Consider the following 25,652-nt stretch of genomic DNA (forward strand, 5'->3'; position numbering starts at 1 on the left):
TTCTTGAAGATTTAAAGCGTCTTTAATTCAACTCTTGTTTTTTAAAGTTATCTAACAGGACACAAGTGCATCTCGGTTTAGTATCAAATCAGTGTATTGCATTAAAAAATCATCAAGTTTGCTACACTGCCACACATCATTCATGTTAACAACAGGAATTGCAATCCAATTTTTAGTCAGCACTTCCAAATAATCACAGCCTCGTAGTTACAGTGAAGTCACAGGACACAGATTTGATGCAGACCTGCCTACGAGTCAGTGTGTCAGGGTACTGTGTGTACATAGTGCATTATGGGAGACACCATTACAACCTGATGTAAAATAAAGTTAACAAATATGAGAAGTCACAAATATAAGTAAATACATATCCATGAATAATATTGTTAGGTAAATAACTGAAATTGAAAGTGAAATGAAATACAAAGCTTTATCCTTTGCTCTTCAACCAAAAAATAAGATTCTTGGTTTTTTAATCAACTGATTAGAGATTAAAGGAAAAGTAATCAAACAAACATTTAATCATTTAACCAACAATATATTTCATTGATGTTCATACAATATGAAATACAGTTATATTATTATTTTTGATTTGTGCAATAAGCTGTTACTACTCTGTCACTTTTGGGGCTCCATACCATGTTATCTTGGCTCACAGAGACAGAGGACTCCAGACACTGAATGGGTCAGATTCATTCTGCCACAAACATCAGTTTGGATTAAGATTCTGTGACAATAAGAATATTTGGCCAAAGAAAATTTATCTAAACCTAATGTAATCAGTGCCTCAGTGTGGGATGTAATGAGACAACACACCCATCTAAACCTCTAAGATAAACTTATCAAACTAACTGCAGTCTTTCGTGGTTATTTTTCATAAAGTTTCCACGGATAATAAATTCCAAAATCTGAAAGTTACATAAACTAACTAATTACAAAGATTGACTGAACACAGTCTCCAAACAGGCTCCTGGTATCTGATCACATCTCAACAGCATCATTCATCACATACAAACCAGTTCAACATTAACTGTGTGTTCATTACTTTTTAGCACACACACTGTGGAACAATCAAAAGTCAATCATTCAGTGCTGCAGTGTCTTACCAGTGTGTTGTCTCATTAATCAGCTCACACCTTCTTCACAAGGATACTGCAGTGCTGCTAATATAATGTTAATGTACAGCAGCCAGCTGAACCCAAAAAGACAACATAACAATATTCAGCAGCGATGTGAGCTGGATCTGGTCCACTTGAGTTGATGAGTGAGTGGGTGTACTGTGCTAATATGCATTGACAAATAAGCTGCTGTAACTTCATATGACAGTAAGTCACTGTGCACTGTCCATGTCCGTGTAGACTTAAATCATAGCTTCATTCACCTCAAATTATCTCGTCAATATGAAAATAATCTGAAAATAAAATCTCACTCGCAAAGAACCTTAAAAAAGGTTGAAGGATAACTTTGAACCTGGGCCTTATTTTCCCATGTTTTTGTTTGGAAAAGACTAATAGGGACAAAAAGGACAGTCTGGTGGCTTTGAATAATATGTAATAATAATATAATATGAGCACTTACAGTGGGCGTACATTGCAGCAACTGTTTAGCTGTTGCCTGGTATACTGCTCTTCCTCAACATTGGATCATTTACACCCAAAAACATGAGAAGATAAGGTTAAGAAAATCCCCCAGTTGTCCTTTAAAGATTGAATAACATGAATTACTTACTGTTTACTCCTGCCACTGCATATCAGGGGAAAAGTCACTAGACTCAAACTGAAAGACAACCCACTCTCTCTTCTGTTAGGACTATTCAGGGACACTGTCTAACTTCACACTGTCACTGTGCGTGTGTATTTTAAACAGTGTGTTACAGTTTACTGGTCAGCTGAGGGGGTGCACGTGTGCTGGCTGTCCGTTGAAACCCTCCGTCGAAGGCGGCGTTCAGCACCTCGTCCAGGTTTCCGGCGGTGACAAAGTCGAGGTCGGCTCGGATGTTGGCCGGAAGCTCCTCCAGGTCCTTCTCGTTGCGTTTCGGGAGGATGACGCACTTCACTCCTGCCCTGTAGGCCGCCAGGACTTTGTCCTTGATCCCGCCCACCTGAGGAGGACAGACCAATCCAGTAGGTTGAAACAGCGAACAGTGGATTTACTCATTATTATGTGTGTTGACTGCGATAACTCACCGGCAGAACCAGGCCTCTTAATGTGATCTCCCCTGTCATGGCAATGTCTGATCTGACCAATCGGCCGCTAAACAGTGAGGCCAGGCAGGTTACTATGGTAACGCCAGCAGAGGGGCCATCCTTGGTGACAGCTCCAGCAGGGAAGTGGAGGTGGATGTCTGTCCCTTCTAAAGGATCTGGAGCACCCACCACTGTTAAACACACACAAATGGATTCTATGAGAGCATGTTAATTAGCCTCTTTCACGGTTTGTACTTGCTGCAGTTTATTTGCGTTTCTGTAAAGGTATGTACAGCATATATATATATATATATATATATATATATATATAAAAATATATATATATACACGTGCATGTGAACTCACTGTTGGTGAGCTGGTAGGTTTTAGCGTTCGTTCTAAGCCAGCTGATGGCCAGATGGGCAGATTCTTTCATAACATCTCCCAGCTGACCAGTCAGAGTGAGCTGACCTTCTCCTTCCATTCGACTGGCCTCCACGAACATTATCTCCCCACCAAGCGGGGTCCAGGCCAGTCCCAGAGCTACACCCGGCAGGGTAAACCGCTCAGACACCTTTCATCACACACACACACACACACACACATAAAAACATCTGTAAAACTGTATTTGGTGGAAGACAGACAGAGTTCATAATCTTCAGAAATGCAGGAATGAATGTGAAACATATGGCCAATATGACCTGTAGAGAAGAGGGGAGAGACAGAAGATGAAAATGCATGAAGGAGAGTGTGAGAATGTAGTGGGAGGAAAACAAAGGGAAAAAGGATGGAAAAGACAAGAGATCAGAAGAAAACAGAGGAGAGAAAAATTAAACTCCTACTGTGAGACAAAGTGTATCGTATTTTATACCATATGATATGATGACACCTCGAGTGCTGTTTTCAACTAGTCTGACTTTATGAACAGCAGCTGTTGTGGAGCTGTAAGACATCTTCACACACTGCATTTATTCTTTAAGCTGCGATAAAGACCACTGGCTTTCTTTGAGGTCCACAAAGTTCTGACCGTCACAGAAAAAAGGATCAGTTCTGCACAGGTTTCTGTCATTGACTTTCTACATCATTATGAACATTACTAATTCCCTGTAGATGCTGCTCGATCTGCCACACCAGCTCTCCCTCTCTCTCCTTGGTGGCACCTTGCTTACCTCCATTTCAAACAGTGGAGGTCCCAGGATGTCTTTCAGGGCGATGTGGTCGATCACTATGGGCATCTCTGGGGGCGCTGTCTTGTCTAAACACACACACACATACAGTTAATTCATTAACATCTGTTACTAAATACCAACTCACTTTCACAGTATGTCTGACAGGTGAGAGTCAGATATCAGATACTTTTACATCCATGTTTCTGGACTCAGTTGACTCCAGTGGGAGGAGTAATCACGTTACTCAAGTGCATGTAAACGTACTGCATCCTGCAAGCATCGCAGGTCTCGCTGAATTTGTAGTGAAAGAGAACTATGGAACGAAGGCCTCAGAGAGAGAAAGAGAGAGAGAGAAAGAAAGAAAGAAAGAAAGAAAGAAAGAAAGAAAGACAACAGCTGCAGCTGAGACTAGAATCAGCTGTTTACGTTATGCAAAGACAAACATAAAACCAAACAACACACAGATACACATCAAACAGTTCAAGTACAAACGGTAAACAGGAGCATCAAACACAGAGCACCCCCATGGCAAAATGCAAAATACATGCACAAGGACACACATCATCAAACCAATGTTTGTGCTGCGTGTCTGTTACCTGGCAACACAGAGGGCTTTTCTACAGAGCAGCGCAACTGCTGATCCCCTCTGATTATCCCCATTTTTCATATCTCTGTTTATTTATATTTATTTATTTCTCTCCTCCTCTTTCATTGAACCACTCTAACTACAGTCACCTTCACATTACTCTACATGTCTGCTTCTTTACACTGCTTCATAGTAGCTCCTGCAGTACAGCATGTGTGTTGTAATCAGCTGTTTCACCAGAATCAGCTGGAGATACATTTGAATCTTCTGAGAATCCTGCAGACAAATAAACAAAACTAAAAACTAGATGAGCAGGACATAGTATATAACCAGCGAGTCCCCAACCAAACATGCTGACAGAAGAATCAGTTTATTTTCTAATAAAGACCAGATGGCTGCACATTACCCAGCTCATTACTCAACTACTGAAAGACATCGTGTTGTACATACGAGGACACTTCAGACATCCAGCATCTGGCTTAAAATACTGTTTTCAGATGATATCACTTGAGTTTAATGAATGTTGTTTTATACTCACTCAAAGCTGATAAACACATTCAAAATTCTTATGCGGTGGACTTCATGATGCTCACTTTCTACTCTGGTCTGTTTTATTGATTTCCATTGAAAGTGACTAGCACCACCTTGTGCCAAACAGCTGTAATTCTGTGAAACGAAACATCCACATGTGTTCTCAGTTTTTGTTCCAGATCACAGCTCTGACTGACTCCGCTGAGGCTTCAAATCCAAACTCAAAAATCCAAACTCATCTTCACACCTTAACTCACAGTTAGCACCTTATTCTTTTACTATTTCAGGCTTTGTACCTGTTACCTAGCAACAGAGGGACCATGGGGGGTGGGGGGCCCTCAATCTCAATAAATCAGTTAAACCCAGTACAGTCCATGTTGTCCTGCTGACAGGTTTACTGTAAACTTTCTGAAAACCACTGCAGCTCACTCTCTCTCTGTTTGTTTGCTCCTTGAAGCACATGAGTGTCCAGGCTGTGTCGCTCTCGCTCTCTTCTCTCTCTCTCTCTCTCTCTCTCTGTCGCTCTCTGCAGGTATTTCTACCTCCAGAGCTGTAGAGTCTGGATCTGTGACTGTAAACCAGCCACTGCCCCCATGACCCTGCCCAACACCTGCTGCTATAACTATTATTATTGTTATTATGTATGTATGTATATTTATGTGGAACTTGCATTGCTCTCTCTCTCTCTCTCTGGAATTGTTGGGTGTCTGTAAGTAATATTATAAAGAGTATACTCTATATGAGAAGTGATCTGAGATAACTTATAAATAAATATAAATAAAAATTTACTTGACGTGACTTGCTTAGTATTAAATTAGTGAAAATTTTGGACATGCCCTAAATGCACTCGCTCCATGAGCTACATCTCACACACATAAACCTATAAAATTAAAGCTGAAACAATTGAAAACATCTGTGATAGTGAGCATTGTTTAACAATTTAACTTATATTATTTTACAGCATTTTGTAAAAGCAATTTAATTAGGGTGAATAATTCCGAACTTTTAATAAGTCTAATTTAAAAGAGGAGAGTTTCCTTTTCACATCTGTATATAAAAACTGAATTTTACATAACCAACAGCATTGTTCCACTGCTGTTAAAATCTTCTTCTTCTGCTATTTTCTCTTCTACCTTGCCGTTTATCACATGGCATGGACTTGGTGGTTGGTGTCTTATTTCTTGCTGATAAGTAGCTAAAAATTTAACCATCAAATCCTTTTGATCCCACCGTTCCCCAGAGAGTCAGAAAGAAAACAAACTACTCAGACCCTCACCTCGCTGCTCTACTGGGCCGTCTGGGATCAAAGTCTCTGTCTTGGGGACTCTGTGACTTTCAGCGACCTTCACAGCCACGGCTCTGCAGATTGCCCCGATCTTCCTCTCGAGGGAGCGCACGCCTGCCTCCCGGGTATACCTTACAGCACAAACACAAACAACAGATGGATTAAGTTACGTTGATGTGAGATGAGGTTTCACTGGTACTGTGGCTTCTCTTGCTAAGTGTACTCCACCACAACCACACTGGCTTAAGACTGTATTCAGACCCCTTCACTTTTTGCACACTGCATGATTTAATTTCAAATGGATAAAACTGTCATTTTTATATTTTTCAATTTGATTTTTAATATATTTGCAAACATCCAGAAACATGTTTTTGCTTTGTCATTATGGTTTATTGAGTGTAGATTAATGGGCAAAATGGACATTGTATCCATTTAAAATTAAAATGAAATAGATACACAACAAAATTAAGTGTGCTAAAATATGAAGGCACTGTATGTAACTTTAGTGACCCCTTCTTGGGGCTGAAAATCACAATGATCTGGATCAGTCCTGTCAGACACATGGTGCATCATGACAGGACAAATCAGAGACTTGGCAAAATTATTATTCAAAATAAGTTGAATTAATAAACTCACAGACCTAAAGTCTGTGTCAGAAACAGCATCTCAGACTGAATGTGAGGACCAGTCTGACATTTCTAACCCGCCCGTCTCTGCTGAATCCTTTCCTCTTTCTTAACCCCAGCTCACCCCAGGTTTGTTTTTTAAAAGCCAGTAAAATAGGGAGCCTCGCTCTGAGGATGTGTGCTTTTGGCTGTTTCTATAGTAACCAGACTGGAGTGCAGCGAGTGGTGTAGAGAGGCTCTGCAGGTCTGCCGACAGCGCAATGCTTACCATCTGAAGAGAACAGAAGCCTTTGCATCAGCAGCTCTGTGTTTAAAGATTTAGTGGACCATATTAACAGGCTGCTGCTGAAATAATCAGGTGTTTAATGGATGAGTTGACTGACAATAAATCAATCACTGACATTCATATAACAGGCTGCTTCTTAGAGACTGAACAGAAAACATATGGTTGAAGGATGTTCTCTCTAATCAAAAGGTCACACAGCAAGTAAGGGTCAACATTCAAGACAAATACCAATTGAAGGACTTGACAACTTAATGACACACTATGATGACCAGTGGTGGAATTTCAGGTTGACCTCAGATGTGAGCTGTCAGCTGGCTGAGCTCTCTGTTCCACGCAGCACACAATAGGTTTGTGCTTCGCAGGCTAAAAGTAGCAGCGTCTCAGCAGTGAACATGGTGTAGCGTCCATATCAATCTGAGGAATTTAGTTCAAGGAAATTCTTACTGTTTTTTCTGGATGACATAAGTACTCAGCAGAACACTGTGTTTATCGCACCAGTTGACAGCACTTAATAAACTCTTACACAGCAGAAAACTATTGTATAAATGAAGTTAATTACTGTCGATACTGTTATTATTAAGATACTCGAGCACACAATTCACTTTGGCAGTTTAATAATCAAATGGTGATGACAAGTGGCCTATTGAACTGTTTGTAGTATATTGTCCTATTGTGAAAGCACCGACCTCCGTCCGTGGATGGACTGAAGTGACAGAGACTCCTTCTATGGTGGTAGAAATCTAACATAACTCTCAGCAGGAAACACAACTAAGCAAATTTCCCAAAATGTAAAAACATTCCCTTAAAAAATGTATTCATTGAGCTTACTTTTAGTTATTTTTGTCTTCTGAATTAGTTTGTTTACACGTGTGTGTGTGTGTGTGTGTGTGTGTGTGTGTGTGTGTGTGTGTGTGTGTGTGTGTGCGTGTGTGTGCATGTGGTGTACCTGCTGATTATATCCTGTGTGGTGTCCTGTGGTATATGCAGCTGTTGAGGTGTTAATCCATGTTGCTCCAGCTGGTTTGGGATCAAGTGACGGTGAGCTATCTCGACCTTTTCCTCCTGGGTGTAGCCTGAAACAATGAACAGAGGACAAAAATAAAATAAAATAAACAAAAAAAAAAAGACTCAGAAGAAGATAGGCCTGTGATCTTCATTATTGTGTGCATTCTTCCTCCTCCTCATAATCTGACACTTACATTAATGTAGCGCAGCGTAACAGCGTCTACAGTTCTGTCAGAGATTTGGGTATGTTGTGTTAGTAGTGGCTGTGGACTTGAGGCACCAGGCTCAAGCAGAGATGAGGAGCTGGCTGCAGAAGCCTAAGTTTATCAGACTTCACACAGCTCCTTCTGGAGCCACAAAAATGCAACTTTTTTCACACATGCAGCAGCGCTACCAAAACACCTGTAAACAAAATTTGATCCAGTCCTTGATTGTAGGTAATAACATAAGTTATCATTTGTCATTGTCACCTCAACGGACAGGTTAACAGACAACTCACAGCTACAGAATGCACAGCAAAGAACATGGAAAATATATTTATAATATAATAAATTAGAATGTATGAAATAATTATTAGTCATTAGAATTCATTAATTATTATAATATTGTATCTTTATATCTGACAGTTATATATCTTGTCATCAGTTATGGAGTCATAGAAGTGCCATAAAAAAGAATAAATGTGCAAAAAGAAGAGAAAATAAATGAATAAAATAATATCAAGACAAATAATCAAACAATAGTGAAAAGGAAAAGCAACAGGGGAAACAATAAGGAAAAATTACAGAGTAATTTGTATGCAAAAATAAATACATAATTTTTAGAAATATATAAAAAAATATATACAGAAATAAATGAACAAATAAATTATGAATTATTATTAGTATTAGTATTCTTTCCTTTTGAGTTATTTGTGTTTATATATCCACAAAAATACTTCTTATTTATTCCTCTTTATATTTCAACATTATTTTCTTATTCTTTTACAGAATAATGTTCTTTTTCGGTGCTCCCATGATTCCATAGTCAGTGACCTACCAAAGACTGTATTGGAAACAAATTGTCTTTGAAATTTGTCTGCACGCACATTTGTGTGTGATTGGATTTGCAATTGGACACGGAGCCGTTTCATCTGTTCTCTTACTACACTGCAGAAAATTCAATCATACAGTTGAAATTTGTTCTGTCACAAGTTTGTCTTCAAGATCAAATGGAGACTGTCAAGACGATTCCTTAGAGCTGGAATCATCCGCACCTAAACCCACCTGGTACCTGCAGTACCTCCATCCTGTCCAGCAGGGCCGGGGGAATGGTTGCCGTGGTGTTTGCAGTAGCAATAAAGAGCACTTGGGAGAGGTCAAAGGCCACGTTGAGGTAATGGTCTGTGAAGCTGTGGTTCTGCTCTGGGTCCAGGACCTAAGGGAACATGTGGACACCATTTGTTTTAATGTGTGTGTTTTTAGAGTTTAATCATGCTAAATTTAAGTCATTTGGAAACAGAAGAATAGAATAAGACAAAAACAACTACAATGGCATTTTGTAGAGCACATACCTCTGCCAAGGCCAAACAATCCTACAGGTCTGTGTGATCCAGATTATGATTTGAATCTGCACCAAGTTGTACAAAATCATAGATCTCAACACCATTAATATGTCTGATATTTTACATCAAGGTCCAATCATTATTTCCTGAGAAACGGACTTAAAGCATTATTTCACACAATGTTAAGGAAAAATTCCTGGATCTGACTCTTTAACTGGATCCACCCTAAAATTTGATGTGTTCTTCCCTGGGCCATGTCCCATACCTTAACCAAGTTTGGTACAAATCAGTTCAGTACTTTTTGCGTAATCCTGGTGTTCAACAAACAAACAAAAAAAAAAACAGAAAGAAGTGAAAACAACCTCCTTGGCAGAGGTAATTAAAAGAAGGCTCAGTGAGGAAAGAGGAACAAATGCTTATTAGCAATTTTAGCAAAGGTTGAGGTTAACCGGTGAAGGTTCTGCTTAGGGAATTAACATGCAGTGAAGACATGTGATAACACTCCACAGATAATCTCAGAGAGAGAAACAGACTGACCTCTAGCAGAGCGGCTGCAGGGTCTCCTTGCAGACTCTTTCCCAGTTTGTCCACCTCGTCCAGGAGGAAGACCGGATTATTCACACCTACTGTCTTCAAACCGTTGATGATGCGGCCCGGCATGCTGCCTACATATGTGCGCCTGGAGACATGGGCAGGAATTGAATTGTTGACCTGTTGTGTAAATGTTTACACTCAATTTCAAACAAACTGAAGGCTCACAAAGGTCTTTCTTCTACCAATGACAACAAAAAAAAGTGCAGAAATATATTATGTCAAGGTGAATATCAAGTTTTGTCGACAGTCATTTTTGCAATGTCATGTTATTACAAATGTCTAGATCAGGCAGCTGACATTGACACTGAACAGACTTTACCCTGCCTGCTCCCTAACACAAAGTCCATGTAATGTCCAATTGAGTCCATGTGTGATTAGAGCAAGTGACGTGTTAAATTATGTTTCTATCATGCGACTGGCGTGAGAGTGGAAGAACACAAACATCCGAGGGTGAGGAAGAGGGATCATCTCAGTGTGCTTTTCCCCCAGCGGGGGAGAAGACAACTCCGGACGATGTCCAGTGTATTAAGTCTGGACATGTCTGGAGTTCATATGAGACAACGGCAAATCTTCTCCGTAACAAATTACTTAATGCAAGCAAACTTCAAGTGTTTAAAAGCTGAAGGCATGAAATCAGTTTCTGAGGTTCAAAGAACCAAAATAAAAGAAACAACAAAGAAAATACATAAAAGAACAACCACAAAACTGTAAACATGAAACTACTAGAGTTGTCTATTTTTGAGAGAGAATTTTCTTTCTTAAGTTGAACAAATTGTAAATTGACCGTTAAAGAACTTTCATCTTTATCTATTGGTCTCCTGCTGTTGGTATGCCGGACACATGTTTCTCATCTGGCTCAGTCTCAATTCTGTTTAGTCTTCCTTTAAAATACCAGGATCAGCCCTGCAATCTGAGATGAACTCTGCCCTGCGCGCTCACACACGCATGCACATGCGCGCACATGCGCGCACACACACGCACGCACACACACGCACACACGCACGCACGCGCACACACACACACAGAGGATCTAGTACATTGCTCATTCCCAATAGAGATTCTTAACAGACTGATCAGAGGCAAGCCGAGTGACACAACTGCTGACCTCTAATGATTTTTGAATTGACTCAGATGACAGGTTACACTGTGTGTATGAGTCAATCAGTGGTTATGATTTTGTTGTTTGCGTTTCAGTAAACTTGACTTGGGGCATGGTGTGAGAGAAACACCACAGCTCTCAACAACGGATGTTATTTTTTTGTAAAGTACATATTATGGTTGTCAGATTACAGGTCACACACTTTCACACAGATTAACACATGTATATTTTACCAGGAAATTATATTACAGCTCAACAAAGCTAATGTCTATGTAAGTGTTAGTGTCCCTTATATTTCTCCTGAGGATACACCGTGAACGCCATGTAATCGCTGCTGTCACAAATTTACAAGAGGGATATACCACTGTCAGACGTCCCACGAAAGCAATTTAGCATCTAGCATCAAGACACACACTATATAACACTATTCAGGACACGCGGCCTCAATGGTATGACTGCATAGTAACACAAACTACACAATCATAATAAACACAAACAAACAAACAATTTTCAGAAACAATATTCTAAAGCCAGACACCTGCCACCTGACAACCTGAGTCACAGCAACGCCAGCAGCCGGCTGGATGCCAGCTGAGATGGGGGAGATTATACCGCAGCAGGTTTTTCTCTGCTGCTGTATAAAAAAACTTAATTCTGCTCTATTTAATGCCAAAAAGTTACATGCTGCATAATATGCGACATATGTGATCTTTGTTTTTGTTTTTTTTAATAATATAATAATAATAATGGTTAACTGCACTTTCCAGTTACAGTGGCAAGAAAAAGTAAGTCAACTCTTTGGAATTACCTCATTTAACGCGTAAATTTGTCCTGAAATATGGTCAAATCTTCATTTAAGTTACAATTATGAACATGCATTTATCTATTTTAACTAATAACACACAGATCATTGTATTGTTCTTGTTCATACTGCAAATATCCTTCAAACATTCACAGTTTAGGTTAGAAAAAGTATGTGAACCCTTCAGCTCATAATGAAAGCTAATTGTAGTTAGAAGTTATCAAACCTGAAGTCAATGAAAGAAGATTGGAGGTGTGGGTTAGAGACACTCACTGGCTTATAAAAAAAACCTTTTGAGTTTGCTGTTCACAAAAAAAAATCTGCTGAAGTGAACGATGCCTCACAAAAAGAGATCTCAGAAGACTTACAATCAAAAATTGATGATTTCCTTGAAGCTGAAAGGGTAAGAGTGTCATCTCAGAGAGTTTAGATACTCATCAGTCCACAGTCAGAAAACAGTCTATAAATGGAGATGATCTAGCTTTGTGGCAAAGAACCTCAGAGTAACAGCTCAAAGCTTTAAAGATTCACAGGAGCTCTTAACCTCTCTATTCATGAGTCTATCATTAGCAAATCACGGAGCATAGTGTCACCGGAGGAAGCTGCTGCTCTCCAAGAAAACATCACAGCAGGCCTGAAGTTTACCAAATGACCACCCTGAAACTCAACAACACTAACAGGGAAAATGTTTTATGGACGGATAAAACTAAAATTTAATTGTTTGGAAAAAACATGCTGTGTGGTGTAAGAAGAGAACTGCATACCGACACGAAAAGATAATCCCAGTGGTGAAGTGGGTGGAGGGAGCATTGTGATTTGTGGCTGCTTTGCTGCCTCTGGCCCTGGACAGCTCGAGATCAGCGAGGAGAAAATGAAGGTCCTGTACCTTACAGGGTAATGTCAGGGGGGCTGCCCCCCTGCTGAAGCTCAGTGATGCAACAGGACAATAACCCTAAACACTGAAGTAAATCTTTCTGCCCAGACCTTAATCCAGTAGAGATAATGTGGAATGACTTGAAGAGAGCCGCCCAACAGAATATATATGGCTTAGGTGAAGCAGTTCTGTAGGAATATTTGTCCAAAATTCCTCCTGAACATTGTGCAGGTCTGATCAGCAGCTACTGGAAGAGCTGGTTTGAAGTTATTGGTGCCAAAGATGATTTGACCGGGTTATTAAATCCAAGAGTTCACCTCAGCACTGTGAATGTTTAATGGGTGTGTTCAATAAAGACACAAAAGATTGCAATTGTGTGATATTAGCTTTAACACATTGTGTCTTTTCTAAAAAGCTTCAAAACTGGTCGAATACATTGATCATGCAGCTTCACAAATGACATGAATTCGTAGTATGGACAAAGGTGCTGGTATCTGGAGATTTAAGAATTTTAGCCTTTTAGAAAATTAGCAACAGAGATAAATCCAGAAGATGTCAATCCAGTAATATTATGGAAAGGGCTGAAGGGTTAAGGGGTGAAACAATATCATATGCCTCTTTCAGGAAAAAAGAAAAAGCAAATGCAAGAAAATTATTGAGGAATACTTTTCTTTCTCAGTATTAAATGACCTTAAAGAGGCTGAAGCAGCTAAATATGGAGGTAGAAAAATCTCTGGCCATGGTAAGACGAAGTTCATATGCCTAATTTGCTCCAGAGTAAATAAGGTGTTGGCCTACAAACAACTAAAGAAGTAGTAGAGCTGAATGAAAAAATTGGGAAGTGGAGCGTATAAAATACTTTGGGATAAATATAACAAAGTATCTGAGCAACTTGTTTTCAAAAACTATGAAGAATTGATAAGTCACATTAAACGATATAAAGATTGTAATAGTCTATAATTAAATTTTCCCTCTGGGAAAGAGTTAAAATTATACAGATGACTATTTTACCAAAATCTTATTACTTTTCAAAGCACTGACCATATTATCTCTAATACTTTAAAACAATTGGATTCTATTGTAATAAAATTCACATGGAATGGCAGGAAATCAAGAATTAAAATGAAAGATCTTAAACTGCCAAAAGAAATGGGCAGCCTACATCTACCAAACCTGTAAGCTTACTATCAAGCAGCACAGATGGGAAATATTAAGGTGTGGTTGTTTGAAAGCTCACATACAATATAGAAAGAGATGGAATTAAACTTAAACTGTGGAGATGTACGACTACCTACCAAATATAAAAAATCATATGGAAGAATTTAGATAATAGACGAATAGTTGATAAACTTGGGAACTTTCAAAACATTTTGACAAATGTTTTGGGATAAATAAATGAAATCCTTTGAACAGTCATTGTCGCGATATGGTCTACCCGATTCTCCATTATTTAGATTCTTCCAAGTGTGAAGCTACCTCTTTGATGTTCTATCTATTCAAGATATAAATCCATTGATGAAATATGTGCTTAAGATACGACTGTGGAGATGAACCAAAATTCTTAACGAAGATGGTTGAAATTATAAGAGCCAACTATCAAATGAATGTAAATGTTAAAAATAAATGTGAAAATTAACTCTCATGCAATAGACCAAGATGATTTGGAACAAATATGCATGAGAAAACTAATTAAAACTATTGAAAAGGATATTTATGAAAGACCCAAACCCCAAATCCAAAGCTTACGGGTGTATAAGTGGATGTACATTTACAGTAACCAGTTACTGTTCCTATATTGGTAGAATGTATCCTTTGAATTAAATATATCAGTTTATTTTACTCTAAGATTCGATAATTGATAATTATTTATTTGAGTCTTTTATTTTTCCCTCTTTCTTGGTTTCTTTGAATTTTTTTTTTTTTTTTGTATTACTATGTTGTATCATTTGAAAAGAGCATGTTTGAATGTGGCGGTACCATGACTGATGTGCTGAAAATTCTTATAAATGTGTTTAGATCTCATGGGAGACGCTCTGCTGCCTTTTATCAGCATGATCTTAACATGCACATGTGTGTTTTATTCATGAGTCATTTAAATTACTTCCAGACTCACTGGAAAGATTTCAAATGTTGAGCTGCTATGAATGAAAAAAAAATATTTTCTTTACTTAATATTTCTTGTTTTTTATCTGGTCTGCAACAGTGACTGACTGTATGACTGACTGAATGACTGACTGACTGACTGACTGAATGACTGAGTGACTGAGTGACTGACTGAGTGACTGACTGACTGACTATGAGTTGGCGATTGAGTTGGAGTGACTGAGTTGCTCATTGGCCATTACTTTTGAATACAAAATGAAATCGGTGCAAACAGTTTCTGTTAGTGGGGCTTACAGCCAAGCTTGTTGCCAACTTAACGCATTTGTCTCTGGACTTAGAGACTTTTTGGCTGGACCACAACAGTGGAGCGGGGCCTATTTAACTCAACTTCTGAAGGTAGTTTATTTGCTGTAATGAAGGCAAGGCTCAGTGAATTGGAAGCTCAACCCTGCTTCCCGGCAGCTCCCGAGCAGCCGGGAAGCCACGGCGGCTGGGTGACTGCCCAACTGCCTCTAACAAGAGGCAAAAACTCGAAGCCCACACTTCACACCCATAAACGGTCCAGCCATATAACTAGGTCTATACCTAGTCAGACACACATTGATACAGCGCTTGTTCAAGACATAGCGCTTTTCAAAAACATTCACACTCACACACTGACGGTACATCATTGGGGCAACATGGGGGTCTCAGTATCTTGCCCAAGGACACTTCGACATGTGAACTGGAGGAGCTGGGGATCTGACCTACCAATTAGTGCAGGACATGCTCTACCTCCTGAGCCGCAGCCACCGTGTGATGACTGATCGTGTATGAAATGTAATCCAGATGTTTTTCTCATGAAAGCTCATGTTCCACTTAGCAGCAGAGAGTGCTGCACTCCAATACATCATCAAAACAATGTACTCATATTCCTTTGGCACAGTCTTATATGCAGTGTTTCAATTATCCATGTCCTGAAACTATTACAATGTTTCACGCTGCTTAAAGGAGCAATTTGTGAGTTTTGATATTGCTACATAGCCACCGTTAGCATTGACAGCTGTTAACTTAACAGCTAGGAAAAAACAAAGAAAAGTGGAAACTTACAGTTCAGCATCAAACTTGAACTTGCCAAGCGCTGTCTCCAGCAGTGGAAAGGAACAAAGAACTGTAGTTAGCCCACTAACCAGCTAGCCCTGGCCCATTCCGGTCTGTGTCGTCACTGTCCAACAGCAACTCATCGTACTCTCCAATCTGTCCTGAAGAAGTAGTGCTGCTCAGAGGGCGTATTATAACCTCTTGTATCACAAAGACAACGATGGCCGAAGCTCGTCAAGTCACATTCACCACCACCCACTTCCAGCAGGAAACCAGTTCGGCGGGAGAGAAAACTTACAAAGAGCCACTTCATGATCTAGAAGTATCATCTCATGTTTGTAAACCTGCGCCGACCAGTCCAGGGTTAATGAGTTATAGCCAAAAACGTGTTTTGTGTGGTCACACTGACCTTGAACATTGAGCACCAAAATCTAATCAGCTAATCTTTAAATCCAAGATATTGTGTTCACAAGATTGGGACGGACGGATGGACGGACAACCTAAAATTATGATGAATTATGCTTCGGCTCCCACTGGCATGGAGGCATAAAAAAGACCCAGTTGTAAGTTCAATGAATGTCAAATTTTGCAAAGATGAGTCATGCCTTATCTTGGGGTAAAGTCTATAAAGTCCTATCTTTCTGATGTCTCAGGACACATTACAGTGGAGTTCAAAAGTGTACGATCACTTTCCCGTTAAAGTGAACATAGGAATGTAGTCTCAAACTTTTGAAAACCACTCTAAATTGTAACAACATCTGATGTTATAGGCCCTCCAGTAGAGATACTATCTTATGAGCCTACCTGTGTCCTCGGATGTCAGATTGATCACAGACGCCTCCTAATGCAATGCGGTGAAACTCTCTGCCCAGAGTCCTGGCGATAGAGCGTCCCACGCTGGTCTTACCGACTCCTGGGGGACCCACAAAGCAGAGAATGGGGCCCTAAAGACACGGCAGCAGATAAATATGTGACACATTAAAGAAACTGCTTCATATAACACATAACATTTGCCTTTATACATTTGAGTGTGTGTTAGTGTGTGATCTATACGAAGCACCTTGAGTGAAGTCTTCAGCTGTCTGACAGCCAGGTACTCCAACACACGTCTCTTCAGCTTGTCCATGGCATAGTGATCGTTGTCCAGCAGAGTGCGGGCAGCTCGGATGTCCAGGCAGTCTGAAGAGTGTGTGTGTGTTGAGTGGAGTGAGTGTGGATGAGATGGATGGTTCAAAGAAAGAAAGAGAAAAGATTAAAGGTAGTGAAGATTGGTGAAGACGGTGAGAACGGTGAGAACGGTGAGATGGGAGTTGCAGAAAGAGAGGAAGGAGTGACTGTAATTTGATAACGTAAGAAGACTGGACAGTAGAAAACAACAGTTTGCTACCTGGTGGGTCGTTAAAAAACCAGCTGCTACAGCAATAGAGAATAAAGACACTAAAAGCCATAGGTGAAAGATTTTTTCCACTCAAGGACAGACAAACTGAGATTTATGTGCAGCACATGCAATGAACTCTGATCCTGCAAATGAACCCTGTCCTCAAATTTTGGAGACTCCACTAATATGACGTTACTTAGTATAGGGTCAGTCTGTGGTCAGCAGAAACACAGAGACAAAGGAAAGCAGAGACCGTGAACCTTTGTACAGTACACTTCAGTTTGTGAAATTTCTTGGCAGTGGGCCTAGATGATTTTGTGGCTGGCCACCACATACACAGTGTATAGTACACTTTATTTTCTGACCATGTAACATGATCACTGTGGAATCGAAATGGAAATGAGTCTGGGTTCACATTTAGATCATTCAGGCTGTAAGATTTACAGTGATTGTTTCACTGAAATTACTTTCAGGAGAAACTAAACTGTTCACTCAGAAACCAGAGAACTGTTAGATTTAAAGTAAGTGGTGTCAACTCCAATAACTGCAGCCCAACAAGCTGTGAACTCACTATTGACATTTTACCACCTTCTAAAATTGGTACAGCTAACATGTTAAATCAATGGTCGCGAAACCAAAACAATTAGCTGAAAGATGCTAAAAAGCTCTGTAGAGCTGAGGACAACTACAGAGTCTGTGATAATTCTTCGTGGGATCATCACAAGTGAAACCTTTAACATTACACATCATCACTTCATCCATTGTTAAAATAAAAAATATTGATAAGTGCATTTTTAACTATTTGTAGCATTAAGGGTATGAATTAATTGACTTAAGTGAAAATAACAGCTGATTAATCATTAAATTATCTTTTTAATTATATCAATTGCTCATTAATTCTTAAAGATATTCAAATGTAATCATTTCAGTCGAAAGAAGACTGGTTTTGATCGTTGTTGTCAGTCACAGACAGAAAGCTTCAGCAGATACACTTCAAACCAAAACTGCAGTGCATCAGAAAAAAATCTGAATGATTACATTGAAATATTCAACACAGCTCTCACCAAAATCTCACAGTCGCCACGTGTTAAGCATTTTTTCAGGATTAAAATTTGAAGCACTCCATTAAAAGTGAAGAAACACATCTTTTTTTTGGCGACGCCGACGCTATCAAGCATATTTTTAGACAAGTAACTGTTTGGCTGTGGTGCAAAGACAAAGCTAAAGAGTGTTTAAGATCTTATACAGTATCTGAGGCATCTGACACTTTAGTCACCTGTAGCTTTATATACCTTTGGTGCTTTTACTCCATGGCAACTCTACCATCAGATCCAAGTAGTTTCTGGTCAGGGCATACTCCGGCATGGACTGAGGCATCTTCTTCAATCTGAATACAGATGAACCAGATTAACTCTTAACACCCATCTGACTGTCATACAAGAGTCGTTACGGAAATCACACAACAAGCACAGAAGACATAGGGCCAAGATACAGGTAAAAAAAACAAAAAAAAAACTCACCTCTTGAGCTCCTTCAGGCAAACTCTGAGTGCAGCTTCGGGCATGTTTGCCCCATGAACTTTCCTCTCCAGGACTGCAGTGTCATCTCCATCTTCATCCTCATCCTCCTCATCCAGATTGAACTGCCGGCCTGGGAACACTCCACCTTTACGCACCGATAACACCTGAACAGACGGGAAAACAGAGAGGTTTCTGTTTCCCATCCCATATATACGTATCTCCTCTTTTATATATAAAAGAAGAAATGCAAATGTCTGTTACCCTCTTTTCGTTATCAGGACTCGTCTTCCTGGTTTTCTGCAGCAGTTTTAGTCCCTCTATCTGTCGGGTCAACATGGGCAGGGCTTTCTTAAAACGCTCCTCCAAACTCAGCGCATCCAGGACCTTCACAGCACACAAGAAGGTACAAAAAGCAGCTGTCATTTATTTTGAAAATCACAACCTTAAACCAATGTCTTTCTTGAGCTCCCAGTAGTAGCTTCATAAAAAGATGCCATGACGAACAGGAACAGAAGGAGAACAGGAGAACTGTCTTCTTTAAACTTTCTGTCATGTCACATGTTTTGTTTATAAGTCATTAGTAGAATTGTGGCTGACAGACACTTCACCTGTAGTTTCTCCTTGTTCGAAGTGCGGATCATGGAGGCGACCACATCAGGTAGAGTTTCCCTGGGCAAACTGTCGAGCAGACGCCTGAACTTAGCCACCACTGGAACAGACATGTCCAACATACCTAACAACTACACACATATACACAAACATACAGACATGGTGGGGTTTGATTTACTTTTTTTTTTTTTTTTTAAATTCCATCCATCACTGTGTTGCTGTCATGATCCAACCCAGTTTGTGGTTGCAATGATTTGTACCTGTTTCTTGTTATTTTGACAAATTTTGACATTCCAAAGTTCATTCTGCAGGAATTCACCCAGCGTGAGTAAAACCAGCTTTAACAATAAAATGAGAGTGCAAAGAAGGCCGCCTTTTAATTTATAGGTTTGTCACTATAAACTGACACAACTGTTTGTTCTATAAATGCTACACAGCTGCAGCCTGCAGGACGTCCCACAGCAAGATGAGATAAGAGACAGCTTTTTTTTTTTTTTTTTTCAATATAAGAAGCATCTGTTGACCAAAACAAAAACGTTGAGCGCAGCAGCAAAAAAGTGGGTTTCCAGTGTTCTTCTCAGAGAAGGATCTCTGTTGGCAATGCACTTCTTGTTACCTGTTCAGAGCTAGAGGTAAAACTAAACAAAATTAATATACTTAATGTGAAAAATGTGCTTTAAAACATTTGTCGTTGCTGTTTTTGCATCACATGGCAAAAACCTGCTTTTGTAGTCAGTTTAGTCTCACTGCAACAGATAGAAAGAGTGAGTCTGGCTGTGTTAGAAGGCAGCAAAATCTGCCTACCGGCACGTCTAAAGGTCGACAATTAACACGTTAACATGTTTCATACGTGTCAAAAATGACAATTCAGCTTACTGTCACCCCTGTTTTCAGTCTTTATGCTAAGCACTGGTATCAACCATTCTTATCTAACTCAAGGCAAGAAGATGAGTTAGTGTATTTCACAAAATATTAGAATATTCCTTAAATTGTCTCATTTCCTGCTAAATGAAATAGCAAAATATTTTGGAATTATCTGCATTTATGTATAAATTTGTCTTAAAACATGGTCAGATCATCATCTAAGTTACAGTAATGAACAAACACAAATTATTTGAACAAATAACACACAAATGATTGTATTGTTCTTGTCCATATTGAAAACATAATTCAAACATTCACAGTTTAGGCTGTAAAAATATGTGAAACCCCTCGGCTAATGGCATCAACAAAAGCTAACTGGAGTCAGGAGTTTTCAAACCTGGAATCCAGTCAATGAAACAAAATAGGAGTTGTGTTAGAGCCACTTTGACTTGTGATAAACATTTTAACAGTTTGGGTTTGCTGCTCAGTGCTCAGAGGACTAAGTCATCTCACAGAATTTAGATATTCATCAGTCCACAGTTAGACCAACTATCTATAAATGGAGATGATATAGTTCTGTGGGGACTCTCAGGCTACTCAGAGGTAACGAAGAACCTCAGAGCAACTGCTAAAAGCTTAAAGCAATCAGTGGAGCTGGTTAACATCTCTGGCCCAATCCTAATGGCCTAACTCCAGAGCCCTCACAGACTTAATTGACGTCAACTGGTAAGTGATTGAGTGCGAGAGGCTGCATGGGCTCAAAATGGTACAAAGAGTGGGACAGCGGTTTGCGACATATCCCGTTACTTTGACGAGGCCAAAACATGTTGAGTACAATTGTGGGTTTGGGACTTTTGATTTTGCATTTTTTATTTTTCTCCCTCGGCTCCCTGTTTGTAATCAAAAAAATAATGTTGGATGAGAGCTGAAAGCATATTTGAAATGCATCATCGTGTCATCTTAGGACAAATAACCGCACACAGTTCTTGCTACGAATCAGCAGTGAGCTCTGTGTTTATACTTACATGAGACCTTTTTTTTTTTTGTAATGTTAACGTTAGGGTTCGTTCTTTTCATGCTTGTTTGTTAACTGTTCTTCTTCTATCTTCTTTTTTCCATGTTATGACGGTCGTTTACCATTTTTTTATTCTTCAGGGTGTCCCCTGCTAACCATGGTAACCCCGTATTCAATGTCATAACGCTATGAACTTTGGGTAATTCCCTAAGGCAAAGTCTGCAGAAATGCAGACTTATAGAAAGTGTGCATAAAGGGCCAAAATATCTGCTACAGAGCCCTCATGCCTGTGACGGTTTGACAGTGAGACAGCCCTAAGCCCTCGAACACGCCTCAGTCTGTGATTCCGTGAGGGTGGACATTGGGATTTTATGTCCAAAGGGTTTACAAACTTTTTCTTGCCACAGTACATGTCATAGCACAAACACACAAAAAGCAGCACACAAACAAAATTGCCCACTATAAATCATTTCAACATTTAGAATCCAGAGGCACCACCCTGGGCTGAAAACACATCAAGGGTCAAGAGGTTAAAAGAAAATGTATGGCTCTGGGTGTTTTGGGAATGTGCTCCCTTGTGAGAATGTTCTTCTGGTTATTTGTCAAAAAGGAACTGTTTCAATCTAAGTGTTACTTTCAGTTCATCATTCATTCACTTCAACCAAAGAGGTACTTTAGTCTGAGTGAAAAAAAAACAAAAGGGTCTCAAGAAAGCACTGTGAAGTGCCATCAGACCAGAGAAGATATTACCATGCTGACTGTCAGTGGATACAACTGGTAAAACAATCTTCTGTTTTCCAGATACTGTGTCCCAAGTTAAAATAGTCAATACAGAATGAATTAAAGAAATGTAAAATTTAAAGAAGAAAATTAGGTAAAAGTTAGAAAGTACAAAGGAGATGAAAGGTGAGGTACAGTAAAGCCTTAAACCACCCTGTGTGGCAGCTGAACTGGTTTATCAGCTGATGTCCAGTAGGTCTAGACATTGAACCCGTTTATTTTTCTGTAATGCTTCCTTGCACAAGTGCTTTAAGCGGTACTGATCAGCCCTGGTAAGACTTTATCATTTACATATCCAACACCCCAACTGCTACATGACGCTGCCTGTCTGCGAGTAGGTTAGATTCAAGTCCTACTGTCAGAAATCAGCAGATAAAACATAAATTTAACTTTGTTGAAAATCCTATTAAGGGACCCAAGACAATTTTAAGTAGAAAATATTAATACATCGATTATGACCAAATAATATTATTTCCTTACACTAGATAAGATAGAAAATTGTTCTGTATGTTGAGCAGGACAAAAGGCAGTAGAGCATTTGGTGTTTTTTTTTTTCTTGATTAAGCCAAATCCCTTACATTAAACACACACACACACACACACACACACACACACACACACACACACACACACTTTATACACACACACCTGTACGGCAGCCTGGTAGAACTTCTGGGACAGCTCCCCCAGCTCTCCATCACCTGCCGTGATACCCTCTGTTGCTGGAGTCGTGTACTGCTCCAATTTATCCAACTGTTCCACCTGCAAGTTTTTACAATTAAAAAGACTTGTGTTTTCAATGTCCAACATTACCTGTAAAAAAGGAGCTATTAATAATAACGCCCCCAAAACATGGACAAAATTTCCCTAGAAATAACTCCAGACATGCAGTAGCTCTACATAGCAATGTTTTCATTTGTTTCTATCTTGCATGCCCATAAAAAAAAACACATATGCCAGCGAGGGTGACGTGACAAAAAAATCGTAAGACATTCTCAGAATCATGGGATTGTTCGTTTCATACAAAATAAGTTCTAATATCTTTACCTCTGCCAGGACAAAGGGTCGCTCCTTCAGCAGACTTGACACTCTAAAGCGGCACAGTCCAGTGATAAGGAGGGTGTAGTGGGGCTTAGGCCAGTTACTGCCCACCACCTGTACCGCTATCCCCGCTGTACCAATTCTACACAGTGACAGAGAGAGAGAGAGAAGAGGAGAGGAAAGATCAAGCAACTCTGTAATAAGCATCGGGTCTGCTGTCGTGTGTGAGAGTCACTAATTAAAGTCTCAGTCAAATACTGTCAATTGCAGCTGCAATAATCACTCCATTAATCCATTGACAAACAATTTATCAGCAACTATTCTGGTAATATAATAATAATTTTAGTGATTCTTTAAGCAGAAATTATAAACCTGATCAAATTTGCCCTTTCCGATGTGAGTATTTTCTGATTTATATCACATTCAGTCAATATCGTTACTGTTATTTAAACAAATCTGATTGTGAGGATTTATAACAGGCATTACTCTATCATTTCTGCTATTTATAAACGATTATTTAACTAATCACGAAAATAATCTGTAGATTAATCTGTACTGAAAACACTGATTATTTGCAGCCCTACTGCCACCAAGAGCAAAGCTCCACAGCTACATTGAACTTTAAAAGGTAATTAAGCCAATTTAAAACTTAATTTGCAGTGAGACAGAATGATTCAAATGTTTGTTTGTTTGTTTTTCTCATAAATCTCACTTACAAAATCTAACAAACAGTTCTGTGGTCACTGGAGTTCACTTTGACATAAAGAGTGGAGCTCAGTGATTTAAATACGACAAGACTGACCAAAACACTTATTATATGTCAGGACAGCACAATCTACTGACACAAAAGCTCACACACAGCTCCAACAGTTTCCTAACAGCTGATATGCTTGAATTGCTTCTGTCAGCTCTGGCAGTATTTGCTATATTCGTTGTCAAATTGAATCAAGAAAGAAGCTGTCAACATTTACATTCCCAGGACAAATATGAGCAGCATGAGAGCTACATCCTGCTAAAAATAAATAACATGCATCTGAGATTTTTAGCTAGACTGAAGGATTACATGACCACCTTTGTCAGTGATAAATTCAGACTGAAACAACAAACAGTTGTTTTCTGGTAGCTGTGACTGGTGGAGAGACAAAACATCCAGAGAGTTTCTACTACCAACAGTTTCTACTTAGTAACCAGACAGGCCTGGTAGACTTCTGATCAAAGGTTAAAGTCCAGTTCTCTGTGCTTGGTTGATTGTGTTTGACTCCAGGGTCAATGCTGTAACGCAGACTTTTCTATAACAAATCACACACTAAAAATTATGACCTGTGCATAACACAAATATACAAATTACCCTAATTCTGGCAAGGCATGTAACACTGGCAGTCCTTTTACAGGAATAATAAAGAAAAAAAAACGTTATATAATGTGCCTTGCCAGTGAAACTTAAAGTAAACTAATAGATATGAGTGAGAGTGTTGGACCCACTGATATCAAATGGTTAAAATTTGGCTATTTAATAGTCCAAGACTACATTTTTTATCTGATCAAACTGTTTCATTTGAATCATTTTTAGAGACCTGACAGGAAACAAGTATCCAATATTTCACAAGAAAACTGTCCTGTAATTCTCTCTCAACCCCTCAGGTTTATCTTGTAACTTCTTGAAGGAGTCCCGACCTCCATGTTTGGGTGACCTGCTGCTGTCACGCCTCCAAAACATCACGACCACCGTATCACAAATTCAGGGAATGGCTCAACTGTCACACAACATCCATGTAATGTTACGCTATGTAACTAAATGTGTATTACTTATGCAGGGTGGGCAGGTCGTCGGTGTCGTGTTCTGGGTCTCTGGTGTTGGGAATCACTCCTATGATTGTGCTTTTCAGCGAAGTCCCCTTTAACAGCCGTTGGCTGACCAGGTGCATGTTTCGCGCGGAGTCAACGCTAAACCTGACGGTTGAACCCGGGAGGAGCACTCCTTCATGGGTCAGCAGCAGCGGGAGGCGGCTCGGTATCTGAATTCCGCCGCCAGAAGTCATTGTTTGTGGTTCTTAGAAGCCAGGTCACTTTTCTTTTATAAACAAATCCTGCAAACAAACACGTACCCCCACTGTCAAACGAGCTGGTCCAATCTGAACAAACGACTTCCGGGTAATAATTTCAAAATAAAATACTCATTGAAAACTCGGACGAATAATTAATCACCACAGTGGAAAATAAATAAAACACGTCGTCAAAGATATTTTTTTCAAATGAATGCGTGAGTAAAGTTGTCTCACTCGCCGTCGCACCATTATTTGCACTGAAATTGTATATATAATTATTTTCCTTGTTGCTACTTCCTCGAGTTCCTGGATTAGCTACGGTAAGTACAAAGGGACAAACTAATTTACAGTAAAACTATATCGTAATTGCAATTTTCAATGTTGCTGTTTCCACTGAAGGAAAGTGTCCAAATACATTCAATCAAGTACACTACAGTGTACTGTGTACTGTGTACAGTGTACACAACAGTATTTAAGTATTTGTACTAATGTATTTCGATTTTCTGCAACTACTTCTACATTTCAGAGGCAAATGCTGGATTTTCTCACCACAAAATTTATTTTATTTTACACTTAATTTTAATAGCTAGTTTGCAGATTTAGATTTAACATGCAATTGGTAAGTCTATACAAT

The 25,652-nt window shown here is 39.4% G+C and overlaps 1 protein-coding gene across 1 annotated transcript; it reads right to left on the reverse strand.

The window, feature by feature from the left end:
• lonp2 (lon peptidase 2, peroxisomal) lies at window positions 1–25,143 on the reverse strand. Its single transcript, XM_023401574.2, has 17 exons — window positions 24,780–25,143; window positions 22,980–23,115; window positions 22,581–22,694; window positions 19,273–19,404; window positions 18,926–19,048; window positions 18,665–18,828; window positions 18,437–18,531; window positions 16,827–16,945; window positions 16,571–16,710; window positions 9,752–9,893; window positions 8,937–9,087; window positions 7,613–7,739; window positions 5,746–5,885; window positions 3,353–3,438; window positions 2,550–2,757; window positions 2,184–2,374; window positions 1–2,098 (listed from the first exon to the last, which is right to left on the reverse strand). The coding sequence occupies exons 1-17, from the start codon at window positions 25,010–25,012 to the stop codon at window positions 1,868–1,870; spliced, it is 2,532 nt and encodes an 843-aa protein (XP_023257342.1). The 5' UTR covers window positions 25,013–25,143; the 3' UTR covers window positions 1–1,867.
• Between the last annotated feature and the right edge of the window lie 509 nt (window positions 25,144–25,652).

Source organism: Seriola lalandi, unplaced genomic scaffold (genome assembly GCF_002814215.2).
Source record: "Seriola lalandi dorsalis isolate HSWRI2012SDOR001 ecotype SW California unplaced genomic scaffold, Sedor1 jcf7180002053697, whole genome shotgun sequence".
NCBI classification, from domain to species: Eukaryota; Metazoa; Chordata; class Actinopteri; order Carangiformes; family Carangidae; genus Seriola; species Seriola lalandi.